We start from the raw sequence: 27,048 nt of genomic DNA, 5'->3' as shown, positions 1-27,048 counted from the left end.
AAAGGTGAAATTTGTTTCCTTTAGCAAGTACTTTCCTGCCTGAGCCCAAGCTGAAATAAATCAAAACAGGGGGCCTGATTGGCATAACAACTTTCTCCTGCTTGTGAAATAAAGCCTTTCTGTTATCCTCTTCTTCTTTGGCCTCTTTCTCAATAGTAGGTTAGCAAAATCATTTGTCCAAGGACTGAGGTGTCTAAAATTTATGTCAGCATAAATGGCTCTGTCCTGACATCAGATCTCCAGTCAGTGATAAGGCTGGGGACAATCTCTAGTCAGTGATGAAGTGTCAGTGATAAGGCTGGTGACTGGTTCAGTCCTTTCACTTTTAATCTGGGATACTGTAAAGGCAATGATTTATAGATTCCCTTGGCTGTGTTTTCCTTCCCATCAAGCATTACCCCTGATATGGAAACAAAATAGCCTTTGGTTGGTGAAATGGGTTGGAATCACTATGGTAGCATGCTTATGTGATATGGTGGAATATAGTCTGGATTCCCAGGAAAGAGAGGCTGCTTTCCAGAGGGCAAAGAGACACTGGAGCTTGGAAAGTTTGGCCAGCAGAAAGAGGGTAAAATGGCTCCTCCGTAGCTTTTCCCAAAGTGCATTTGCAGTCACGCAAAAGGTTGCTTTAGTCAGGCAAGATTCTGTCTAGAGTGAAAAAACAATAGAGGAAACTACTCTTAAGTCATTCCACTGTCCTTCTTGGTCCTGATATCTGGAGGTTTTAACCACCTTTCAAATTTTCTGAGTAGCTGGCATCAGCAAGGATTCTGCTTCCTGCTACACACTTTCTTCGCTCCATTAACCTGTCAGCTGGGCTATTTTGGGACATCATCTTTCAAATGATCACCATACCTCCCCCTCCACCTGCAAATCACTAGCATGGTGGAAAGACTATGTGAAACAGCAGGTGAGCTTTCTTCTATGTTTCTCCACTAGGATGTTCCAATATCCTTGCCTACCAAGACTTCTCCTCTTGGGCAAGCTTCTTGTAATGAGAGGTTTGATCATTAAAAAAAAATTGGTTTGGACTTTATGGCAGCATCTTGCCTGTCTGGTGCAAAGATTATGGACATCATAAGTCAGCTAGATAGGTTTGAAGAGTTAAAGTAGTGGGGGAGCACAATTGTGGTGCACATTGGCACCACTGATATGAAGTACAGGATTTCTCAAGGAGTATCCTCAAGAATGCTTTTCTGTTTATCAGGTATGGGAGAAACGAGCTTGTTAATACTTGGGTGAGATGGTGGTACCAGGATGGATTCAAATTTATTAGAAACATTCCAGGACATGCCAGCTCTGTAGGCCTCAGCTGCTTAATAATAAAAAAAAAGGTTACAAAGCAGCTTTTATACTGAAATTAGTGGGGCAGTCAATCAGAAGTTCCAACCAGTACTTCCTATATGAATATTGCTCTGATTTGGGATAAAAGAAATAGAATTGGTACAGTGGGTCCTAAAGGAAATAAATATATCTGTAATGACCAGTGCATGGTAGGAAAGTAATACTGGACCAAAGGAATAACAGGTGGGCTAGCAGAAGGAATTGTAGGAAAGGAATTATGCTTGTATGTTAATGATAGAAATCTGAGCAAAAATGAGAATATTTATTGAGAACAGTAAAAGTTTTCTAAGTACAAGCTACAGAAAGGATAGGGATGAGTCCACGGGGTAGCATTCAGTGTTACCAAGAACATAGGTCCAATCAAATGGAAAGTATTGCAAAACAAGGCAACTGATAAGATTGGAAGACAGGATGCAACAGTAGAGTTTATTTAGCTTAGACAAAAAATGTTTAAGGAAGCAACTTCAATTTATAAGTATGCATAGTAAAGAAAGTGGTAGTTTTCTCCATCTCCATCTCCTAATAATAGAACACCCAAGGATTCAATAATTGGCCACCCTATGAAATTAACTAGCATAAGATTTAGCACTAATAAAGAGGAAATATTTTTTTCATATGGCAAATAACCAACCTGTGGCATATAATGCCCAAAAAACAAGTTCCAAGAGGAGAATTTTATCAATGACTGAGCTTGATGACTTTGAGTTTGGGGGCTCTCTATAACAGGAATACTGATGCTGCAATGTAACAGCTGCTTTGATGTCCTATTTGTGGGCTTCCTACACGCATCTGGTAAGCTACTGAGGCCTCAGTCTGTTTGAATGGGGCTGTTGTCATGTTTTCGTCACAGGTATTGTGTCAAGAATATTAGTTTAAATCAATTCATATAAAGGTGGAGTTAAATTGGCCCCACAACAGATTGGTGACGGGACAAAGGAAACATCACCAGGACATGTCTCTTAAAAAGGTTGCTATGAAAGTTTTGTGTTGCCAGTTAGCAGAATGTCAGGACCAGCCCTCCTACCCGCTCTTGGGGACATTTTCCATAATGAAACTTTATGTTGTTATTTCTCCTAGTGCCCCAATAAAACTTCCCGTGAAGAGATCTTAATGCATTTGTTATTCCCTTGAGTATCTTACAAAAGCACTTCTAGTCCCAGATTTTGACAATTTTGTAAACCGTATTCTTCATTGCTTTGATTAGAAAAGCTACTTTCTGCACCATTGTTGGAAACTAGCAAAAAGAGCAGCAATAAACCATTTCGTATCTAACATCCCCAAATCACTTAAATTTTAGCAGCGAAGTAGCAGAATTTTGGTAATGTAATTTTTGTTGTCAAGATAGAAAAATGGAAATGCAAAGAATCTGGACTGTGAAATCCTTCAACTTCCATCCTTAAATCCTATGATGCTTCATGTTCATCAATAAGAGGCCAAAATGTGGCAGTGGCTGTTTCCAGAGATGCTACCAAATAACTGGAAGTTGTTCAGTGATCTGTTAATAGCCAGGAGACCAAGTCACAACCCCCAACTTTTATAGTAAAGTCTAAGCTGCAGGGGGGTAGGTCTATTAGGCTTGTGATGGGAAAAAATAGTGAATTATTTTGGCAGGAGAACAAGGATTGCAGTTGGTTTTGTGATGATGCAAAATGGATTGGAAATTGTGCTTCTGGGCAGCATTGGAATTTCTGGGGCTTGGTAAGAATGTCTTCTTAAAAAAAATAAAAACCAGCATCCCCACTCCAATTGATCACCGGTTTTCAGTTTCATGCTTGCTTCCTGTCTCAATGTGATAGGAGACCGACATTCGGTGGAGTAGGTTTATAGATTGCTCATTCCTACAGTGATATATTGAATTTAAATTGTCCCCAAGCATTTGCTCTGAAAGGGATTAAATACAAACCTCAAAATTTCAAAAATCCTTAAAATCTGATGCACATTCAATGCCAAATGTGGTACCTTGGATGAAAATGCCTTGAAAAGAATTAAAGATGCTGAATATTTTTTCTATGATGCAAATATTGAAAGTGACATTATTGTAAATTACAATAGTACGTTTATAAAATGTGGTTTGAACTCATTTCTTCCTTTCTCATGAGGTCAAACAATATACACTAAAATCTCTATACTATTCTACTAACAGGTGGACCTAAACTTTGTTAACAGATACAACCATTTTTTGTCAGAAGCAGAATGCCACTGACCTCAAATCATTGGTCTTTTTAAAACAACCCAAGGATGCACCCCAAAGACTTCCGGGGTTGGTACAATGAGGACCCAGATTGTTGGGGGACAATATGCTGACTCTGTAAACCGCTTAGAGAAGGCTGTAGTGCACTGTGAAGTTTAAGTGCTGTTGCTGTTATCATCCTCTGCTCCTACATATAAGTCTTTCTATCCTTGGACTGTTCATGAAACAGTCTTATATAGAAAATTTGTAATGTACAACATCAGTAAGCGTTTTGAACCTGAACTTGTGTACTGAGGTGCATATATATATATATATATATATATATATATATATATATATATATATATATATATATATATAGTTTTCTGAGGTTCTCATGGGATTTGTATGTGGATCTTTGGTTGTTCGGGTTTCTCCCGCGTAAAGAGAAGAAGGGAGAAAACCCAACAACCAAAGATCCATATAGTGTGTGTATGTATGTGTGTGTGTGTGTGTGTGTGTATATATATATATATATATATATATATATATATATATATATATATAGAGAGAGAGAGAGAGAGAGAGAGAGAGAGCGCTTGCTGTGGTCTTCTTTCATGGGCAATATCTAAAGCACATCAAGATTTACTGGTTTCCAAAGTCCAAGAAAGATTCTTATACAAGTGTTGGGATCACCCTCAAAATGTTGGGATCAACCCTCAAAAAGAAGGAATTCAAAACCAAACCAAATGAAAAACTGGAGGGTGGGGGAAGTTTTTCCTATTCAAAATTCTGTTTATTCATTTAAGACGGTTCAGAAGCATGCTGAAAATAGTTTAAGAACCAATTTCATTTTTATTTTTCTCTCAAATGTGATTATACACATTCATGTGTCTACTAATATTCTACACTGTTACATTAAAGATACAGTACGGTAACATTCGATTTGAGGTACTTAGAATTTATAAACGTCCTTCATAAATAATGCCATCAGTTGCTATAGACAAGCACTATTCCAAACACAACTAGATCCAATTGTGTCTGAAATAACAGAGTTTAAATTTTTCATTTTTAGAAAAAAAAACAGTGCTATAAGTACTGTAGAAATTAGAATTATTAGTTTAAATTATATGCAGATCAGCTCAAAATATATAGTACACTAAGAAATCCAGTAATAACTTTCTTTCCCTGTTCAGTTCAGCTTTGCAAGATGATATTCAAAATAATTTCAATATTGTCTATACTTTTTCTCAATCTCTGGCTCTTTATAGATAAATATATTGGATAATTCCAGAAGACTAAAGCAATATACAGGTAGTCTGTGACTTACAGTCATTTGTTTAATGATAATTTTAAATTATGACAGCAATGAAAAAAGTGACTCATAGCTGGTCCCGGTACTTATCACCGTTGTAGCATCCCTGCAGTCACATGACCAGAATTCAGGCACTTGGCAACCAGCATGTCTTTAAATCTGTCCCAGGATCATGTGATCCCCATTTGTGGCCTTACCAGGGGCTTCCAAGAAGCAAAGTCTATGGGGGAAAGCCAAATTCACTTAATGGTTTTGTGATTCACTTAATAATCATGATTCGCTTAAACAACCATAGCAAAAGAGATCATAAAACTGGCATGGCTCACCTAACAACCACATTGCTGAAGGACAAAAGTCCCAGCCCCAATTGTGATTGTAAGTTGAAGACTACCTGTATTATAAATATATTATCCTAACAATTTAGGACATGAACTTTCAATTAAAGGGCATAGCCCTAATTTGGGGACAATTCTGCAAATCTCCCGAGTTATTTCTGCAGTACTAGTTGGATGCTGCAAATCTTCTCATTCTATCCACAATCTACATAAGGTAACAATAATCTGAGTTAACTGAATCTAATTTAGCTTGGTTATAACAGAGTAGAAGATCAAAGTTAATATGCCTGATCCACTGTTGCTAGGAAAACACCACATGATGGAAACATATGAAGGACCATCCAGTTCAATTAAAAAAAAAAACCCTCTCTGCTTCAGAAACGTATCCTCCATTCAGAACAACACTAAATTGAGTGAAGTGTAGGGAATTATATTTGCTTTATTCTATTTGGCAAGGAAAATTTAAGTACTCAAAGCTCTTTCCAAGTTGTTCCCTGGGGGGGAAACAACAGATCAAAGTTTAGATAAATACAGTCTTAAAACTCATATATCACCTTCATAATAACATTGTTATTTAAATGATTAAATCATCTTTTAAATTTCACTGTATAGTTACAAAATTTGAAATTTTCTTCATTTGTAACATACAAAGAAAATGTAGGTTCTGCTTTTCATGTGTTCAAGAGCCAATACAGAGAGAGAAAGGGGGGGAGGGGCAGGGGCAGGGGTGGGATTCTACCAGTTCGCACCTATTCACTAGAACTGGTTGTTAACATTCTAAGCAGTTCGGAGAACCGGTTGTTAGAAGAAATTACTGGCCTAATCCTGTAAGGAAGGCAGGAAGGAAACATTCTGGTGTTGCTTACAGAAACTGCCTCGCCGTTAACCCTTATTACATTCTTGGCAGGACTAGACTTCCTGTCTCAGGAACATCTCTGGAGCTTTTTTCCCCTCCTTTACTGGTACCATTCAAAGTTGACCATTCAAAGTTACAATGGCACTGAAAAAAGTGACTTATGACCATTTTTCACACTCATGACTGTTGCAGCATCCCCACAGTCATGAGAGGCCAGGCGAGGAGATGCGTGCTTCAATGTGAGTGATGTTGAGTTGGCCACACCCAGCTAATAACTTGACTGCCAAGCCACGCCCACCACCTAAGCCATGCCCACAGAACCGGTTGTTAAAAGTTTGAATCCCACCCCTGGGGCAGGGGCAGGGGGAGGGAGAGGGAGGGAGAGAGGGAGCGGGAGAGGAAGAGAGAGAGAGAGAGAGGGAGACTCATTACAGGTAGCTTTTTCCTGATCAATGTATTAGTACTCAGACTCTTCGTTCAGATTTGATACATACTTCAAGTAGTCATTTATCTTAACAGCCTCCCAAAGGAGATCTTCTTGGCCCTATTATGCCTTGCTATTAGACTGGTAGTGAAGTCAATTTTTATTCCAAGCTTTTACAAAATACCCCTTTAAAACTGTCATTAACTGCAGCTACTACATTTTAGTTTTTTAATTCTGATTTTCTCAATATTTTCTAATATTTAATATATGCTCTTTTAGAATTTAGAAAGGCAGGTTATGCATGCTGAAAATAATGAGCTAACATTAGAAGTCATTCCAGATTCAACTAAAAGGTGTTATAATTGCAAAAAACAAAACCCTCGTGCAATACACACTACATAGTTGACTGCTTAAAGTTGCAGCTCCGCACACTTACTAAGGAATTATTCCTAGGGAAGCCAGCAAAATTGATGCCTGAACAGACATATGTAGGATTGCACACAGGGGCATTGAACATCAGGAAAAAAATACAAATATTCGGTGATATAAATATGGCCACACACTACTGCAGAGATCTTATTCAATTATCTTGTGAAATTCATTAATGTTTTTAGTTTTCATAGAGAAAAAGTATAAATACCTTTCCAGTATTCATCCTTGAAAATAAGTCATTTCAAAACAAAACACAGCATGAGAATTGGAAATCTAAATTCAATACATTTAAAACTCTAGCCCATCTCATTTTGCCCCCATTTGGGCTACTACAACTTAACTAGCTTACTTGGAGGTCTGCCTACTGCTCTATCTCTCAGGAGTAATTACTTGATTTTCCTGCAAGTAGGACATCCATGTGGCTACCATTTTTGACATCCGGGTGATACATGCTGATTTCACTGGCATTGCGTTTGTGGAAAAAATAAGTCTGAAATGCAGGGAAGAACTTAAAGATAATTTAGGATTGCACTATTATATGAGAACTATTTATAAAGGTAAGTTAAATATTTACCCATATTTATTCTGGCAAACTGCCTACTTGTAACACATTATGGGGAAAAACAAAGAAGGGAAAATTCATTACACAGGTCTGTGGTCCTCTAAAAAAGAGAGCTGAGCAATCTGGTGTCAGAGACAATTCATTTCTCTGTTCAGGAATGATTGTGATTATGCTAATTCTAGTTTCATTGTTCATTGTCCACAAATATTTACCATAAATACCACATATTTTCCAGAATAAAACTGAGACCTGTGCTTCAGTGGGGTAAAGCTAAAAGTAGCAGTGTACACCTGCCATCTAGAGGCCGAAAGGCCACAGGGCAACTGATGTGACCTATGTCTGGAAAATGGATTCATTTCACCTTAAGGTAATGTCATCAGTCTTCCTTAAATCATGCCATTCACAGTGCTTTGATTTGGCATATTTGAAACATGTGAATTAATTGGATTAAAGAAAAAATAACTTAAAGAGAGGATCATTTTGTCCCAAACAAATTATCCAGATGCTTTTATCTAGCAGTTCCTACAAGATCGGGCAATATATGTGGTCTACCCAACTATAGCCTCATGTTGATGTGATGATGAGAGTTAGATTGAGACTAGCTTTTTCCATAACAAATCAGGAATATGGAGCAAATTTTATGTCTGAAAACAGCTTTAACCTCTCCTCACTCTAGTCTAAATTCAGGGCTTGAATCATACTTAAAGTTGTGAGAATGTAATCCTTTACATTTCTTTGAAAAGCAACTTCATACCTCTGAGAAATGTAAATATTTTTTTAATCATATTATTTCTGATGATAAAAATGTAGGAGGCACAGGAGTAACATTTGCTCTGAAGGACAGCTTCTGTTTTATGCTTTTAATATGCTGCACTGCTGAGAAACTGTTACTGCTAAATTTTCTCATGTTCAAGTATTATTTGGGGTACCACATACACTTAATGAAACTAGGAATCAGGATTTCAAGACCCAAAAATATTTACCGAGGCATTCTGCAAATGTTTTAGGACTCCTAATGGTTATGCTGGCCTGAGAATTTTGGACATTGCGGTTTGAATTCAAAAAGAAACCACAAATTAGGAAAAGCTGATATGGGCTGGAGACTGGAGGCACCCACAAGGATATTTGGTAGCATGGGACAGTGGGGGCAGAATGACGAAAGCAATGTTGAATCACCATGATGGAAGCCCCATATGTTGTTACCTATACAAAGAATTAGAACTTGCAATGTGATAGTGTTTTTATTATTTTACTGAAAATTTCAGATTCTCTGGATGCCTCAGATAGAAATATTAAAGCTACTATTCTAATAGCTAGGACAATAAAATGTTGTGCTATGGAGCTACATTGTAGTGAGAAAACTGGGACAAATCTATTTCAGACTAATACATGTTATTTTCTAGACTGAAATACATAGGAGTTGCTGTTTTGAGAGAGTGCCTTTTATTTCACAAACATGGTACTCACCTATATTTTTACCATCTCTCTTTTTTTAAAGCTATCTGCCAACTTGAATCTTTTGTTAGAAATGCAGATAGTCCAACCAATTTTAAAAAATCTGGAAAAGGAAAGCTTGACTGACAATTGAAAAATCTCTAAAAGTTAGATAAGAAATATTTGTCACAAATATCCCAGATTCTGCAGGGTTCCCAGTTCTGGGTTGCAAAAAATCTCACTTGGTATTTTTGTTTGCTGTCACATGGCATTTTGCAGCCCAAATTTGATAGCCTTAGTGTGTGCTGCACAAAACGAATCAGTAATTTACACTTGTGCTAAAAAGAATACTTCTGTAGTTAAAGAGAGAACTACCAGCAGATTCACAAGCAATCTTAATGGTCACATTGACACTCAACGATAAACTAAAAAAAATTAAATTATAGTTTGTTGAAGTCGTAGTGTCTAATAAGTTAAGCAAATATTATTTTGTATGAGCCTGGCAGATTACAAATCCCTTCAATAATTCTGCTGCAACCTGTGTTAAATTACAAATACCAAGAATCCCTTCATCGCACTGGTTGGAGATAGTGAAAACTATAGGATGTGGGGGGAATCAGATGAGGGGAAAAAAAAAATAACATCTAAAAATTTGAGTGATGTTTCAAAATTTATAATTGGGTCAATATTCATATTCTAACCAAACTGCATAACGCGCAGTCTACGTGCTCATTCAAAAACAGAGCTTTCAAATCTATTTGCTTCAACCGTTTAAATGTCCCACTAGTTAATTTAATATGTGAAGCATTAAAATATTCAGCTTTGAGTTCCATGGGAAAAAATGTCACTGTAGGGTACACTGAACAAATACATTCCATGGCAATTTCTAACAATTAAATGCTCCAAACATCTGTATTTTTTACTAATCGGAAAAAAAAAAAAACCATGTATCTTCAGAATGGTGTTTGGGCAAATAAAACTTACAAAACTCATTATCTGCTGATTGCTACACATTTTCTGACACTGGAAAAAACACAGATGATGCATGAAAGGCAGCCAGAATAATGGCTTGATTAAATGAAATGTATTTAATCCCTTGAAAAGAAAAGTAACTCTCAGAGAGATTTTGTACTAGTGAAAATGCCATTATGTAATACTTCAGAGCAGGCTCTCCTTGTATGAAAGGCTTTAGCTGCCATCATTCCTGTCCTGCATGTACACTGAAGATAGTAGGAACTGCACTAATACCAGCTAGGGAAGGCTACCCAGAAGTAATCATGGGCAAGCCAAAATGCATGAATGTATTTTTAAATATCAACAGTTTCCTTGAAAAAGAGCTTTCTAAAAAAAAAAAAAAAAAAGGTTAAGGTTAAGGTTAATTAAAAAGCAACTGTCCCCAAAGACCTTGAGTTTTTGCTGTTATCTTCCACAAGATAAACTAAATATGAAATGCCAGTGTTTGCAAAGCAATTCATGGCAGATCAAACTTTATCTTTTTTTCCAATCAGTTGCTTCAAGTGCTTGTCATTTGAAGACCTCCTATGTTTCTTCTAGAAAACCTCAACCCATGCATGGTGATGATGTAGCTAAACCAGCCTCAGTTCTAAGTTTACGTTGCATCCAAATGCCAAAAGACTAAAGATACTTTTAATTCTTAGTTGTTCTACAGCATAGAGGAGCAAAAATAAATAAATCATAAATCAAAATGACAGGAAATAGCAGCACAGTCGAGACCAGACAAGTTATGTCCCTTGACACACACTGCACAGAAAAAAAAATGACAACTTTCTTCACTAATAAGGCATTCCATCTGTGCTAAAGCCGAAAATCTTTAACACTTAATTTGCTAGTTTGATCTTGGGAGCACATAGTAGAAGAAATACATGTAGACAATAAAAAGTACAGCAAGATTTAAAACTGTTCACTGCATTTAGGAGTGTCCTACTTGAATTGACCAGACATATCTGCAGACAACAAGCTAAGCATGAAATTGGCCTGAACCGGACATAATACATTATATAGAATCACAGAGCATTCTGCAAACCCACCTTTTCCTTCAAGCATAAAAAATAAGTTCTGGAATTTGCCCTCCCTGAACCCCAGTGCCATTGGTGCTGTCTGAAGAACACTGGAATTGCACAGTCACTTTGCCACATTGGACTTCTGTCATTCCTTCTTGCCCAAAATAGCTGAGTTCATTACCATCCAAAATCACACTAGCCGTATAAAAGGTATCTGGTTCGATTTGCACTGGATACTCAAACCACACGGGGAAAGTATTGCTAGATCCATCTGAGAAATACTTGCTCAAGTTTTGTCCAAGGATAACGCCTTGACGCTTGAGTTCAATCTTAGCACTGTATTCTGCTGATCCGCAGCTGGAGCCATAGAGTCCAAACCCAGCAATGAAAACCCTCTTGTCAACAGCAAACTGGATGCTGTCGCAACGGCCCCGGTAGCGCCACTGGTTGCTGCGGTAGGCACATGACTGGAAGCGATGACAGCGCTGAGGGACCAGGCCTTTGCGGGCATTGCTCACAAACTGCAACTCTGGTTTCTTGGCAGCTGTGTACCAAAGGAAGATATCGTTTGTTTCACTGAGGGTCAGAAGACCAGACTGAGCAGCCCCGTTGGCGAAGTCATCCAGGGCCATGGTGGGTATGCGAATGAGATAGAGCGCCTTCCCGAGCACTTTGCGCTTATTTTCAATGCTAGGAAGCAACTCTTGCCGTTGACACTCCATTTCGGCCCAATTGAGGGCAGCTTCGAAAACCACGATCTCTTTGGCGTTCAGGGTCTCCCTCTGGAGAATGCTTTCAAGGGTTTGGAAGTCAATGTCACAGAAGCCTTCCGATTTCAGGGCCAGCTCGGCCTGTGCATCGATCACCTCCCAGCAACGCTCAGTCAAGTCCGGTTCCTCAAATAAGCAGCTTTGGGAAAGCAGCACACAAGCGTTTTTTGCACTCAGGCTTGTCTCTAGGAAATTCACACAGGCCCGGGCGAGATGAGGAACAATGTACTTCTTGGCGGCATAAAGAGTTGCCAGAACCGTATCAGCAGCCAGGTCAATTTCATCACAATAAATGTATCTGTAATAAATAAATATACATATCATGCTAGTATTTTAGCAGATGGGGGCAGATAACATTTTTCTACAATACTGAAAATAGAAAGAACATGTCTGGGAAACACTAATATATTCTCTCAATCACAGCTTGGACACAACAATTTAGGTTGCTGACCAAATAACATCCTCCCTATTTAACAAATTCTTTATCCTCAAAACTTGTCTGTAAGTGTAGGATAGATAATTAACAATCTATGCTGCAAATCACCAATAGGAGGCAAACTTTAATGTTTCCTTTTTTCTTCAACAATGCTGTAATACATTGTTGGCTTGCATATATTTGAGTGATGATTCTTTTATATGGCTAAACTAATTCAGGCAGCAGCCATGACTTAAGCCATGACATAATGAATTTAAATAAGTCTGATGCTGTTTCACAAATCCAAGTGTGAGCTAACAAGAGCTTCTCCTTAGCTACAATCTGATCCTGCTTTCTTTGCACCTTTCTCTCGCCTTGAGCCTAGGCACAAAGGAATGAAACGAATGCAGTTAGAAAATGAAACTAATCTCCTGTATAATTCTGACTGAGCTAACCTAGTTTACTTGACAAGCCTGTCTCCCTAGCTTTGAATGGTGGAAAATTTAAAGGGAACACCTAATTGGTCTATTTACTGCACATATAACTTGATCCACCATAGCAGCTATTATTTTTGGCAAAATAATTTGGCAGTGAGCACAATGTTAAAATTTCATTGTGGCCAGTTATATCACATACAGCAGATTTTGCAGAATTTATCTTACGCGCCTTACAAACAAGCATATAATTCTCAGGATAGTTAAGAACCTGTCAGATTTTTTTTTTTTTAAAAAGCCACATATATTTGTAGTGTTGCATGCTTACAGGGATGCACTAGCTAATAGGGAAGCAGAGGGATTTACGGTGATTTATCTGGGACTTTTTAAAATAACATGTAAGATTTATAAATTCTGGCAGGAACAACGTATTTTAAGATGTCGTTCACAAATCTCCCCATGCACTGCTTCTTTTGTATGTCGGCTAATAAAGGTGGTTGTGAGTCAACCATTTGAAGACCATAGCAACTGACTGGAAAAAAGGATTCTCCCATTTAATATGACGAATCTTTTGCATCAATTTGGTGAACAATGCCATGGTTCTGTAACTTGCTCTGTGTACATCTCTATATAATAGTCCATGGTCATATAGTAATATGCTATTTGACCTCCCCAAAAATGACAATGTGAGTTTAAGATAATCCCCTACCTACCTAATAATAAACAACTGTTTAGATAGTTAAAAAAAGAACTTTTGTAGTGCTGAATTTCTCCCTTTGTTAACCTTAGTTGCCGATTCCAGTTGAAACCAATGCTGGAGATCCCTCTGCCATAAGTCTGTGCATGTGACGCTCTTGTATACACATATAAGCATGTATGGAATTTTTTTTTTTTTTTTGGCTTTTAATGACCCCATAATCCCTTACTGGGGTGGAGTCGAGGCAACTGAATGGAGCAGAATGTTTACTGGCCGGATGCCCTTCTTATTGCCAATGCAGAGTTTGCAGCAGATAATTACTCATTGTGCCCAGATTGAGAAATATTTGCCATTGCCTAGGATCGAGCTCACAGCCTCCTGATCGTGAGGCAAGAGCTCCACCTCTAGGTACTGCGCCACTCATAAGCATGTATGGAAATATGCCTGCCAAAATCTACATAGCCTAAATAGGATTTTTAAAAAATTGTATTAAATGAACTACAGGTGGGCTTGGGATTGCCGTCCCTAAGGAGTAAAGCACAACATCCAGTGGCTGCATCGCTTAGTGACAATCTCAGTAGCCACAGCTGCTATCACCACCCCAAGTTGTGTGTGGGGTTCATTAAGCGGGAAGCAGTGCTACAGGGAGCGGGGAAGCCCTAGGAAGCCCAGGAGGGAGAGGGAGATGTGGTGGCATTATGCAAGTGCAGGAAGAAAATGGGGTAGAGGGTGCAGCACAGGTGCAGAAAGGCCATGGGATAGAAGGCATAGTGCATCAGAGTGCAAGAGGTAGGATTCGCAGGTATAAAAAGGCCATGAGGTAGAGGGCATGTTATAGCATGAATGCAGGAAAACCAGGGGAACTTACCAGAATGACTTGTGACTTTTCCTGCCAGCTTCCCCACTGGTTTTCCTTATGAGGAAGCCAGCAGGGATGCCTGAAATGTTGTAATTCTGAGCCAAGCAGCCAAGTGCCCAGATTGCAATCCTGTGACTGCAGGAGTGCAGAAAACCACACAGAACTCAGAGGAAAGTCATACATATTTTTTTTTCCCAGTACCACTGTAATTTTGAATGATCGTTGAACTAAGGGATGTTAGCCAAGGACTACTTGTAAAAACTACTAATTAAGCCCAATTGCCTGTTAAATAAGATGCACCATTTCCAAAATCTGCATGTATGAACAGTGTCTCACAAAAGGAGATACACAAATTCCTCCAAAGAGGAAAATTCAGGATGGAGATCGGATAAGAAGGAAAAAGTCATTGTAGTGAAAAGGGATGGAGAAAGAAAGCAACACAACTGGATGGAAAGAAGAAATGTGGGAAGAGGTATTCAAGCAAGGAAGGAGAAAACCCTTGTCTAGTTGTTCCAAAATATCTAAATTTACCAAGGAAGCAATCTTTTCAAAGCAGCACCTTCAGGTGATGTCTGGATTACTTGTACAGGTGAAACTCGAAAAATTAGAATATCGTGCAAAAGTTCATTTATTTCAGTAATGCAACTTAAAAGGTGAAACTAAAGAGACTCATTGCATGCAAAGCAAGATAGTTCAAGCCGGGATTTATCATAATTGAGATGACTATGGTTTATAGCTCATGAAAACCCCAAATCCACAATATCAGAAAATTAGAATATTACATGCAATCAATAAAATAAGGATTGTACATAGAACAATATCGGACCTCTGAAAAGTATAAGCATGCATATGTACTCAGTACTTGGTTTGGGCCCCTTTTGCAGCAATTACTGCCTCAATGCGGCGTGGCATGGAAGCCTGTGGCACTGCTGAGGTGTTACGGAAGACCAGGATGCTTCAATAGCGGCCTTCAGCTCTTCTGCATTGTTCGGTCTCATGTCTCCCATCTTTCTCTTGGCAATGCCCCATTGATTCTCTGTGGGGTTCTGGTCAGGTGAGTTTGCTGGCCAATCAAGCACAGTAATCCCACAGTCATTGAACCAGGTTTTGGTGCTTTTGGCAGTGTGGGCAGGTGCCAAGTCCTGCTGGAAAATGAAGTCAGCATCCCCATGAAGCTCGTCTGCGGAAGGAAGCAGGAAGTGCTCCAAAATCTCCTGGTAGCCAGCTGTGTTGATCCTGGACTTAATGAAGCACAGTGGACCAACACCAGCAGATGACATGGACTTAATGAAGCACAGTGGCTCCCCAAATCAACACAGACTGGAAACTTTCACTGGACTTCAAGCATCTTGCAGCATCTTGCATCCTCTCCATTCTTCCTCCAGACTCTGGGTCCTTGCTTTCCAAATGAGATGCAAAAGTTGCTCTCATCAGAAAAGATGACTTTGGACCACTGAGCAACAGACCAGGTCTGTTTTTCTTTAGCCCAGCTAAGACGCTTCTGATGTTGTTTGTTGTTCAGGAGCACTTGACAAGAGGAATACAACATTTGAAGCCCCTGTTCAGGATCCATCTGTGTGTGGTGGCTCTTGATGCACTGACTCCAATCCACTCCTTGTGAAAGTCCCAAACACTTTTGAATGGCCTTTTCCTGATAATCTTCTCCAGGCTGAGGTCATCCTTGCTGCTTGGGCACCTTTCTCTTCCACTTTTTTCCCTTCCACATAACTTTCTATTAATGTGCTTTGATACAGCACTTTGGGAACATCCAACTTCTTTTGCAATTACCTTTTGAGGCTTTTCCTCCTTATGGAGGGTATCAATGATGGTTTTCTGCACAACTGTCAGGTCAGCAGTTTTTCCCATGATTGTGATTCCTACTGAACCAGACAGAGAGACCATTTAAAGGCTCAGGAACCCTTTGCAGGTGTTCTGGCTTAATTAGCTGATGAGAGTGGGACACTTTGAACCGAGAATATTGAACCTTTTCACAATATTCTAATTTTCTGAGATTGTGGATTTTGGGTTTTCATGAACTGTAAGCCATAATCATCTCAATTATGACACATCATGGCTTGAACTAACTTGCTTTACATGTAATGAGTCTATCTCATATATTAGGTTCACCTTTTAAGTTGCATTACTGAAATAAATGAACTTTTGCATGATATTCTAATTTTTCGAGTTTCACCTGTACCTCATTCTAATTATTTTGTTTTCAGTATATTTTTATATTCTTAATACACATCCCAACTCACAAATTTAATTATTTGAAAGAAAAAAATAGGACAAATCTGCTTGGATGGCACAAAGTCCATTAGAGAAACATTCCACTGCCTTTTCGCTTCTGAAATAAGTTGCTGCTGGACATCCCATGGAGGGGAAGAAGAGAAGAAAAGGTTTTTGTTTTTACTTGCAACCAAAACCTCTGAGTACATCACACAGATACACAGACCCACCTTTGCAGCCTGCTCATGGTAAAGAGCTGAACATACGGCAAAGTTATGCCAGTCCAGGCTATAAGATCGGTCTTGTCAAAGGACAAATCAAGATTGGACTTGGTTTTGCTCCTGACAAAGACTGATTTGACTTCTTTGGTGGATCGCAGTTAATAGATATACAAACTTTCTTATAAATGCAGCCACCATGACAGAAACAACCTAATAAAAACTGAAACTTTAATTCCCTGCTCAACCAATTAATAAACTAAAGCTCTGGAAGCTCCATAAATTTTCCACTATGGTGAATTACTGTGAAAGTTACACTGGGAGAGGGTGGTGGTGGAGGGAATTGATAACAATGTTCACTACCAACAAAAGATACTTCAGCCACTCAGTCATATGGATTATTCTGCCACAAGACAATGCAAAGACCTCTGGCTTAGGCGGCTTTAAAAAGAGAGTAAACAGGTATTCAATGTCTTTCTGCATTCTTAGTTGATTTAATGGAAGCTATTAATGCTTCTGAATTCCAGGAGGAGTGGGAAGACAACAATTTCCTGAGTGACTGTCAAAATTTGCAAGACACTCAATTAATTTCTTCTCCTCCCCCATTAGGTGTTTAATCTAGTAGAGTTCTTATAGCCCTTATCAAAATTTCAGAACACTCAAGGAACAGTATTAAGCTATCTCTGTCCTAACCGGCTTTTCTTCCTTATGAATTCAAGGGCTTCAGAGATCTTGTTTTATCACTGTCTACATGCACATTTATGAGAAATGCTCCAATTTGCCCTCTCAAGGGAAGTAGCCAGACTTGAAGAGATAGAGTGGGGGAAGGATATTCCCTAGTGAGCTGTGCTTCAAAATGCCTGCTGTAAAGTACACTTTTACTGGTGCTTGTCATTTTCTGACTTCCAAATCCAGCCATGGGGCTAAAAAGAACATGGCAATTTGTTTGGAGGATGTGAAAAGAGAGAGGATTCTTCTTCTGCAACAGTTTTGATCTTAGCTTTGCACAATCTTACGCAATCCATTGTTGAAGTGAAACCTTGCCAGGTTGCACACATTTAAAATTGGCATTCTATACCAGTTCTGGGGATTAGAACGGGAAATATGATTTATGACAAGATGAATGGTTACAAGGAAAAGATGGGAGAATCTGGTGTTGAAATTTGCTTGAGCACTACTGATTTCCTAGTGGGGGAAAAATGAAGACAACCATGCAACCTTTTAAACATTACTTGCTACCTGGAAGTGGGGAAGGCTTCAAAGTGCAGAAGAAACGCCAATCTCAAGTAAGCTCTTATTTTAAAAAGTTCCATTCGTTTGCCTTTTTATTTCTGCTATTGGGCACTGATGGTTTATTTCTAGGGCAGTCCTAAGCTCCATTGAATACCGATGCTGCTGTAACCTATGCCACCAACCTAAGGCTTTCCCAGAGCACAAAGTTAATGAAGTAAAAGCTTTCTAAGCAGAGAAATTAACCCGAGTAGAAAGTGGGGCGTTCAGCTGAACATTCCTAACCATGGGTTATTATCTGCCAAAGATGATTGGAATGTAGTGAAGATGCCTCTTTGCTAGCTTTTGATGATGGGAAGAGCTGTGCAGAAAAAAACCCACTGTAGCAAAGCCTAAGACCATGAAATGAGGCACTCCGCAATCTGTTTCCCCAAGACAGACTTGATTCAGACCCCTCAGTTATGCCTGCAGAGAGCTGAGAGTCCCTCTCCGTTACCCCCAATGACTGGGAAAATAGTAATTAAAAAAAAGAAAATGTCTGCAAAGCTGAAGCCTAGCAAAACTGCGCCTAGACAAAATCAGTCTCATAATGGCTAGGAACTTTGAAAGTTGTCGCTCTCTAATATATTTGCAAGGGTTCTGGTTTGGAAAAGCTGTTGACATGCAATTCCAACTTGTGGAATTGTGTTTTATTAGATGAAAAAATGTATAAACTGTAGGTTTTTAATACAATACACCTAAGAAACATAATCAAGAGCACTGCTAAAGATTCCAGAACAATCCTGAAATCTATTATAGAAGTACAGTACGCTTGGCACATGTCAGTGGTATCTCACCAAATGCATTTCCTAATGCATCATAGAGCATTATGGTGTTGTTGAAGTCTACCAAGCAATACTTCGGTTTTACTGAGAATATAACTATTAAAAAGTTTACTAAAGATAATTAGCTAAAGTTCATGCTAATTATCTAAATATACGGCAATGGTGGCAATCTTAGCAATTAAACCTAGCACTTATACTTAACTATTACAATCACCTTTGAGAATTCTCAATGTCGAGCCACATGTCATGAACACAATGACATCTTATTGCTGGTTATCCTACTTTGTATAACTTCTTTTCATGTTCCTCGCACATTGTGTGGTAACTGGTGATGCACTTGATTTTAAGAAAGTTACAAAGTACTTGTTTTAGTATCATCCAGACAATTTAATTAAGACATTAGTAGCTAAGAGATAGCTAACCAAAGTTGGGGGGGAGGGGAGAAACCAACTCCCACAATGTTAAGATGTAATATGATGATTTTTTTTTTAAATGAACAAATCGATGAATGTTTCTGAAGAATAATAACTCTTTTCAGATACACCTTCAACTTGAATTTATGGAAAGCACAGTAAGAAAGCAACTTGTTTTTCTTTACATCCCACTCATCACACAAGAGAAGCAAGCCAGATGGAGTGAAGAATCGCTAAAAAAAGAAAAAACGCATGTTCTATCTTCAGTTCCATGTTAAAATGCCTCAAATATATGTGAAGAAACCAATTGTTGTTAGCATTTTAGATTTTATGCGGCCGATAGGAAAAAATTCTATCATGATGAATTCATTTGACAGCTTTATGTAATGACAATTGCACTGAAGAGGAATGGGAAAGTAATGCAAACATTTTTATCAGGAGACATATGAAATTATTTAGATTTTCTTTTCATGTTTTTAAATTTATCATATCCCTCCTTTTGTATATAATATATTAACAATTTGCCTGAAAGTTGTAAGTGACATGCAAAATGTAGTGGGAAAAAGCGGGGGAAGACAGGGAAAAATATAAAATTTACAAATTGAAACTAGTTTTAAAACTAACACAGGGACCATTTTTGGAGCAAAGATTGAGATATTTCTTTTTATAATGATACACACCTTTTAACACTGACATTTCTAGACCAGCCAAACTAATTCATTTCTAATTCATTTCCAGCAACTGAGGAAAGATGCTTGCTTACTTTAGCATAGCGAGGAAAGCAGGAGGCTCCACATCTGGGATACGGATTTCATCTTTATCCTCAGCAAGCTCTCCATAAAACATTGCGTGGAACACAGAACTTCCAACGGCTAAGACATACTGTTTTTTTTTCCAACAAAAGGAAAATATTAGTTCATGCTATAAAACAAACATAAAAAGATATACTAGAGTCACATGTGTATTAAAAAAAGAAGGCCTAGTTGAAGGCAATGAAGATTTTCACCTTCAAAAACTAAGTAGGGGAAAGCTGGGTTTTTCTTTTCATCTTAAGAAATAGTTCTTCAATATATCTATTGCTTTCCTAAAAGAGCTTAAGAAAGTCATGCTGAGAGCCAAGCAGCTGTAGCATTTTGGAACAGGCTTCCGCATCTTGTGCCCTCCATGTCAGGTGGGCTATGATTTAACTCACCTCTAGCTCCCACTATCAATTACTATTATTAGAATGGAAGTCCATCTTACAGCACTTGCAGCAACCTTGGGTAAGACTATATCTCAGACTGTATCATAGGATTTTTGTAAGAATTAGAATTAGTTGTGGGGGGGAAAAGATGGTAGCAATCTGGAAGAACATTGGAATAGTGTCACAAATCACACATAAAATTCTGCAACAGATCTTCTATCAGTATTGCAAAAATGTGTTAACTAGAAAGGAAATTATTAGAACATTTCACAGGCAAAGTTATTTAACTATTTCTATGTATACCGGTTCCAGGATTCAAGCCAGTTATATGAATTTAAAGTGGGAATCATAGATATTCCCCTCACACTCCCATGCCAGTCCTTGCTACTGCAGTTCTTGCTTACTTTGTGTCCTGGTAATCGCTGGGTCCCACCTGGTGGCCCAACTACAAAATGAACATCTGCCATCAAGTCGTTGTTGAACATCACTGCATTTCTATAAACAGAAGCAATATATTAATTGGGAGTGTTTAGCATCAAGCTTTACCTCCAAACACACGCAATTCTTTTTCTTGGAAGCTCTTTAAAGGTTTTCATTAAAAATCAAACCGAGAAAATTAAAACAGAAAGCAATGATAATTATGTAATTATGTTCAGTGTTTTTAAAATAAGGATACCATTACAAAAAACTTTGGGAAAAACTTTCATCAAAGTGAATGTGCCAAGCTGTGCAAACATCTGAAAGTTAAGACATAGAAAATACATTTTTTTTTATGAGCACAAACAATTATGAGCTTAAAATGGCTTGCATGACAATATATTTTTCATTACCAATAGACAAAAACTGCACTGTTGGAAAGGAGAAACCTTTCCCCTTTTCTCAGTTTTAATGAACAATCCTGTGCTAATAAAACATTTCATTACATGCTGCTCCAGGACTTATAAACTCAAGGAAGAAATAGAGCCAAACTTCCTTACCTTTCTCGGATGGTGGGATAAAGCCCTTGCCAATTGGGAGCTGGAATAATATTGTTGTTGTTGATATTTTGCTGGTGATACTGCTGGACAGCAGTTGTGTTACTGTTAGCCAGTTTCTTTCGGGGGAAAATATCAGCAGCCATCTTCTTCTTCTTTTTAGTCTTCAAGGTAATGATTTCATAGCACACTGGAGGTAATTTGCTGTTGCTGCTGCTGCTGCCTCCACCGCCACTGCCGCTGCCGCTGCTGCTACTGCTGCTGCTGCTGCTACTACTACTGTTTACCTTCTTCGAGCTTTTCTTGGACCTGTTCTTAACTGTCTCTGGAAGCATCAAGAAGAAGGTGAGACATTTCATGTTCTTTCCCTTGTCATCTACCATGAGTATCTCTGTCTGTGTAAGCAGAGAGCCTTACTTGGTAAACAGAGGGCGCAGAAGGTACAAATAAAAGAGCAGCAAAGCTGAGAGTGTGTGCTTCTTTCTTTCTTTTTTTTCCTAGCAAAGACAAGGTGACCTTTTCCAGGGTGCTGAATAAGAGATCGGCTTTTAAGTTTGATCCAGGGCTTGACTGGTTAAACGTCTCCCCATCGTGATTCCCTTTTTCATTTGCTCGCCAGAGCTTTCTTTTCCTCTCTCTCTTCCCCCCACCCCTCCAAAGGGTCTGGAGGCTGATTCACCTGAAACCGCTAGGCTGTGGCAAAAAGCAAGTAGAAGAGCAAAGATGTGTGCTGCCTGCTCGTCAGCTGCCTCAACTTGTGTGCTGAAGGGATCTGCACACAGGAGGCATTAGAGCCCTGCAGATGGAGCCAGACGAGCAGCATCCTAGCCCAATCGCTGAAGTCACCAATAACAATTGGACTAGCAGCACAGTGACACCTATTGTAGATGTACAGTGCCCAAATATTAAAGAGCCAGCTATCGCAGTTGCACTTCACATCGCTTTGAAAAGTAAGAAGCGACAGCACATGCAAACCCATGTGTGTTTTTCATGTAAATGCTAAACTAAATGAATGTGATTTAATGCCTCGCATGTGAGCAGAGGAAAATAATTTCAGAGAACAGCAGGATTCTGTGCTTGAAACACACACACACGCTCCAGAAAAATATTTTCAAGCAGATGCGATAAGCCAAATAATGCACTGCTAATTTCCCCCTCCCCGCATTTCCTCCCATAATTAAAATGGTTAAATGAAATTGGTATCCATGTGAAAGCCAATTAATTTGCAGCATAAAATGGACTGATACAATTTCAACGCTCTTTCTTCAAACGTAGTTTGTATTCCAGAGTCTTACCAAACAGAGATGAGGTCACCACATTAGTTTTTAACTCACTATGTTTTCTACTAACAGTCTTTGACAGACATCTCAAATCACTAAGTACAGGCTAATTAGGCAAAACTATGCCAAAGATAATTGCAAAGCAGCCATTGAAAAGTATCTACAAATGTAGACCAGATACAAATAAATCAAATTTATATATGAATTGTTTAGAGAAAAAATAATAATTTGTGTACATGCAAACAGATCATATTTTTGAACTAATATAATTACACTTCCATTGGAATATAATTGCTAAAGTGGTCCAGAACACAGAGAGTAGTAAGGAAATTATATAACCACCAAACAAATTACAGGATCTGCACAGATGGCCCACACTTTTAATCATTTTGCTTCCCTCAAATAACAGCAGCTTAACATGTAAGATTTGAACCGCAGAAAGAGCTACTGTGAGTATTCAAGCAGAGGCAGACGGACAGCACCTCCACATATGACAGGATGTCACACAATCAGACAAGAGGAAGCAATGTGGCTAAGTTAAGGACAGGTTCTGTTCCTGCCGCCAATGAGTCCTAGACACAGGAGTTGGATTCTCACTGCAGCATATGCTTCATCATATTTTAATTTCTCTCTGTAATGTATCACTGAATGAAGGAAGCATACAAAGGGATAAAATGCTATTGTTAAATAATAACCTTTGCTGTGTGGAATGAAAAGGGGGGAAAGGGGGAAAAACAGGTGAAGAAATGGCATTTGAACAAACAGCTCCTTGACCATTTGAGATAGCTGTTTTATTTTTAGCATCTTAATGCTATAGTACTTATTTACCTAAATACAATACCTTACATTTCAAGTATGAACCTGTACAGGTAGTCCTAGACCTACAATAGTTCATTTAGTGACCATCCAAAGTTACAATGGCACTGAAAAAAGTGACCTCTCACTGTTTTTCATACTTATGACCATTGCAACATTCCCATGATCGTGTGATCAAAATTCAGACACTTGGCAACTGATTCTTATTTATGATGGTTTCAGTGTCCCAGGGTCATGTGATCATTTTTTTTTTGTGACCTTCTGACAAACAAAGTCAATGGGGAAATCAGATTCACTTAGCAATTATGTTACTAACTTCACAACTCCAACGAGTCACTTAACATCTGTGGCAAGTATAGACATAAAATGGGGCGAAACTCACTTAACAATTGTTTCACTCAGCAACAGAAATTTTGGGCTTGTTTGTGATCGTAAATCAAGGACTACCTATATTATATCCTTGGACAATCCTATAAGCCATCCTGGCCATGAGCTGTAACTACCTAGTTAATGTAATGATCTACCTGGATACATGATGGGCAACTCAATATCAAAATGTCATACAAATTAAATGGAAAAAGTACAATTTGTTTGCTAGTTATAATGTCAAGCAACAAGGAAAGATGTTTTGACTATTACTGCTGTAGTTTTTTTTTTAAATATGTATTTCATTAATCACTTCAAGAATTTAAATCAGAGAACAAAAGCAGACACAATGCATCACTACATATAGATTGCAAATACAATTATCCATAATCCTATGGTTCTACATAATAGTAGAATGCAAATCTACCCTCCTGCTATAGCAGAAAAGTGCAGAATATACTAAGCAATAGGTAATAGCGTGAGATGTCTGTTTTCATTAACGGACTCCTCCAACTATAGATTAGTTAGTTCAAGATTTTGGACAATATCCTTATATTCTTAAAAGATCAGTTATATTATGAGAGAGAGCAATAATGACATTCACGCAATAAGAAATATCCTCATTTTTTTCAGTGCTGTTGTAACTTCAAATGGTCAATAAACGAATTGTTGTTAGTTGAAGACTACCTGTACCACATTTTGAACAGAATATAGATTAGACATATCTTGTTAGCAATTGATATTACTATCCAATCCATAAATATAAAATGTTCCCTCATTAAATTAAATCCTTTTTTACGGCGACAGATGAAATATTAAGAAAATATACATCTGCTTGTGGTTATAATTTCGTTTTTGTGGGCTGTTGTTGTGGGGAAAATAGAAGGAGGAAGTTCACCACCTTGAGTTATTTATAAAGTAATAAAGGTGAGATAAAAATCTAATAAATATATTACAAACTGTAATGGAATCGCAACAGAGTCTCTCTCTTCTAAACTGAAATTTAATCCTGCTAAAATAAGAAATTCTTCCAGTTAGTAGAGTAACCAATCTAGAAATAATAAGAGGATATTCCCCTTGAGGACATGGATTTTTCACTTGGGACACTCTTGGATTCAGCTTTGACACTTAGGTAACACTCAATGTCAGAAATACTTTAGTCATTACATATATAGAGAGGGAAAATCTTGCTTTGGTAGAACATGCACAAGCTACATTTTTCCAGGCCCAATGGAAAGTGCTAGTTATGACCTTTGAAACCTCAAATGTTTTAAGATGAAAGACTTTGAAGGACCATTTTCGCATATGTCCCTGCTAAATATTAAGAGGATTTCAAAATGATTATAAGGCCACATGTGCAAGAACAAAAAAAAGCTTTTTGTTGGTGCTGTCAAAACTCTACAGTTCCACATCTGAAAGTCTGTCCTTCCTTTTTTGAATTTCTGCCATCAAAGGCTTATGATCTTTCTGTTCAGAATTTATTTTCTTTTGGAAGCAGGGAGTGAATATTTTTAAAATAGATTTGTTTCCCCATTAGTACTACATTTAAGATTCACTAAGTGTGTTTTATTGATCCCCCTATTTTTTTCAATCATTTAACTTCAACTACTTTCAGAACTTTCATCTTATAAATATTCTTCTACATTAAAAAGATGATATATTTCTAAAAGGCTTTGCATACTAATTGTAAAATAACTTTCTACTGATTTCTCTATTCAGTATCTTCCACTCTTGCTCTCAGCACTGGCTCTTCACAGGGCTGTGTGCTGCGCCTCCTTTTGTATTCACTCTACACCCATGACTGCATTCCCTCTTGTCCCGCTAACTCTATACTAAAATTTGCAGACAACACCACGTTGGTGGGACTCATATTAGGAGGAGATGAGATGGCCTATAGGTCAGAGGTTCTCAGACTGGTCTTGTGGTGTAAGAATCAAAACCTCACCCTGAACATCAAAAAGTCCAATGAACTGATTATAGACTTCAGAAGGTGCAAAGCAGAGCCTCTCCCACTATATATTAATGGAGACTGTGTGGAAAGAGTTCACAGTTTTAAATTTCTAGGAACTCATATTTCCGACAACCTTACTTGGTCAGTCCACACTGCATTGCCACTGCAAAGAAGTCCCAACAGCGCCTGCACTTTCTGAGGCTGCTGAAAAAGAGTGGTCTGGGTGAGAAGTTGCTGGTTACTTTTTACCATTTTGGCATACTGTGTAATGGTGTGGTATGCTGGATGCTCTGCAGTGGATAAGAAGACGCTCCAGAGAGTTATAAACAGAGCACAAAAAATCATCGGCTGCTCTCTTTCTTTTTTAGAAGAGATTGCAAAGACCAGACTCCTCTCTAGAATACTAAAAATCTCCACAGACCATTTTCATCCTGGACAGTCATATTTTGAACTGTTACCATCAGGGAGGCATTATAGGTGTCTTAAAATGAGGACTAATAGATTGAGAAAGAGTTTCTTTTCCAAGGCAGTAATTGTCTTGAATCAAACAGTGCATTTGTGATTTAGCCTTATTATTATTATTATTATTATTATTATTATTATTATTATTATTATTATTATTATTATATTTTTTAAATACTCTGTAGTCTGATTGTGATGTGGTGTTTGGGGCACTGTGCTGGAGAAGCTTTCAAATTTCATTGTATTCGTGGAATGCAATGACAATAAAGGTATTCTATTCTATTCTATTCTATTCTATTCTATTCTATTCTATTCTATTCTATTCTATTCTATTCTACTGAAGTGTTTCTACTCTTTATATGTTCCCAGCCAGCATGGATGCTTTTTTTCTTCATTCTCCCAAAGGTGTTTTTTCCAGAGGCAACTGGATTTTCTTGTTTTTCACAGAACATATTTTGCTTCTCATCCAAGAAGCTTCTTCAGCTCTGACTGGATGGTGGGGAATGGAAGGATTTATACGCTTTGCAGACAGCTGGTCATTTGCATGGGCTGTTTGCAAAGTTTATAAATCCTTCCATTCCCCACCACCCAGCCAGAGCTGAAGAAGCTTCTTGGATGAGAAGCAGGATGTCTTCTACGAAAAACAAGGAAGTCCAGTTGCCTCTGGAAAAAACACTTTTGGGACAACCATGTCTTGGATGACTGAGAATCTCCATTAACATTTTTTTTAAATTCTGTATTTCAGTCTGACATCTAAAATAACCTGTTTATATGATAGAATTCCCTCTATTCATCTAGCATCGTTCTGTATTAATTCCCACACTTTTCCCTTTCTTCTGAACAGCTTCATGCCTCTCCTAGTAATTGTCTTTTAGAAATATCCATGTCACACTTGGAAAACTTGAGTGGCACAAATATGTAACTTTCAGAATTGAAACTGTTCATGGACTAATTAGCTTACAATCATTCTGTTCCACAAGACAGCACCAACTGGAATAGAATAATATTTTTAAGTCTCATTATTATGCTGCATG

The 27,048-nt window shown here is 38.1% G+C and overlaps 1 protein-coding gene across 2 annotated transcripts in view; it reads right to left on the bottom strand.

Moving 5' to 3' along the window:
- Window positions 1-4,349: 4,349 nt before the first annotated feature.
- Window positions 4,350-27,048, bottom strand: part of BTBD3 (BTB domain containing 3) — a 35,392-nt gene continuing 12,693 nt past the window's right edge. The window contains exons 2-5 of one of the 2 annotated variants that reach the window (XM_026710391.2): window positions 21,143-21,464; window positions 20,570-20,660; window positions 19,746-19,864; window positions 4,350-11,961 (exon numbers count right to left, since the gene is read on the bottom strand). In XM_026710391.2, the coding sequence (XP_026566176.1) occupies window positions 10,929-11,961; window positions 19,746-19,864; window positions 20,570-20,660; window positions 21,143-21,285 (1,386 nt within the window). In that variant the 5' untranslated portion in view covers window positions 21,286-21,464 and the 3' untranslated portion in view covers window positions 4,350-10,928. Of the gene's footprint in view, window positions 11,962-19,745; window positions 19,865-20,569; window positions 20,661-21,142; window positions 24,002-27,048 lie in introns of those variants that run through there. The other variant, XM_026710390.2, reaches the window with a different exon arrangement.

The sequence above is a fragment of the Pseudonaja textilis genome, chromosome 1 (genome assembly GCF_049901715.1).
Source record: "Pseudonaja textilis isolate UNSWEBS1 chromosome 1, rPseTex1.2, whole genome shotgun sequence".
Lineage (NCBI taxonomy): Eukaryota > Metazoa > Chordata > Lepidosauria > Squamata > Elapidae > Pseudonaja > Pseudonaja textilis.
This window is presented reverse-complemented; position numbering and strand designations above follow the sequence as displayed.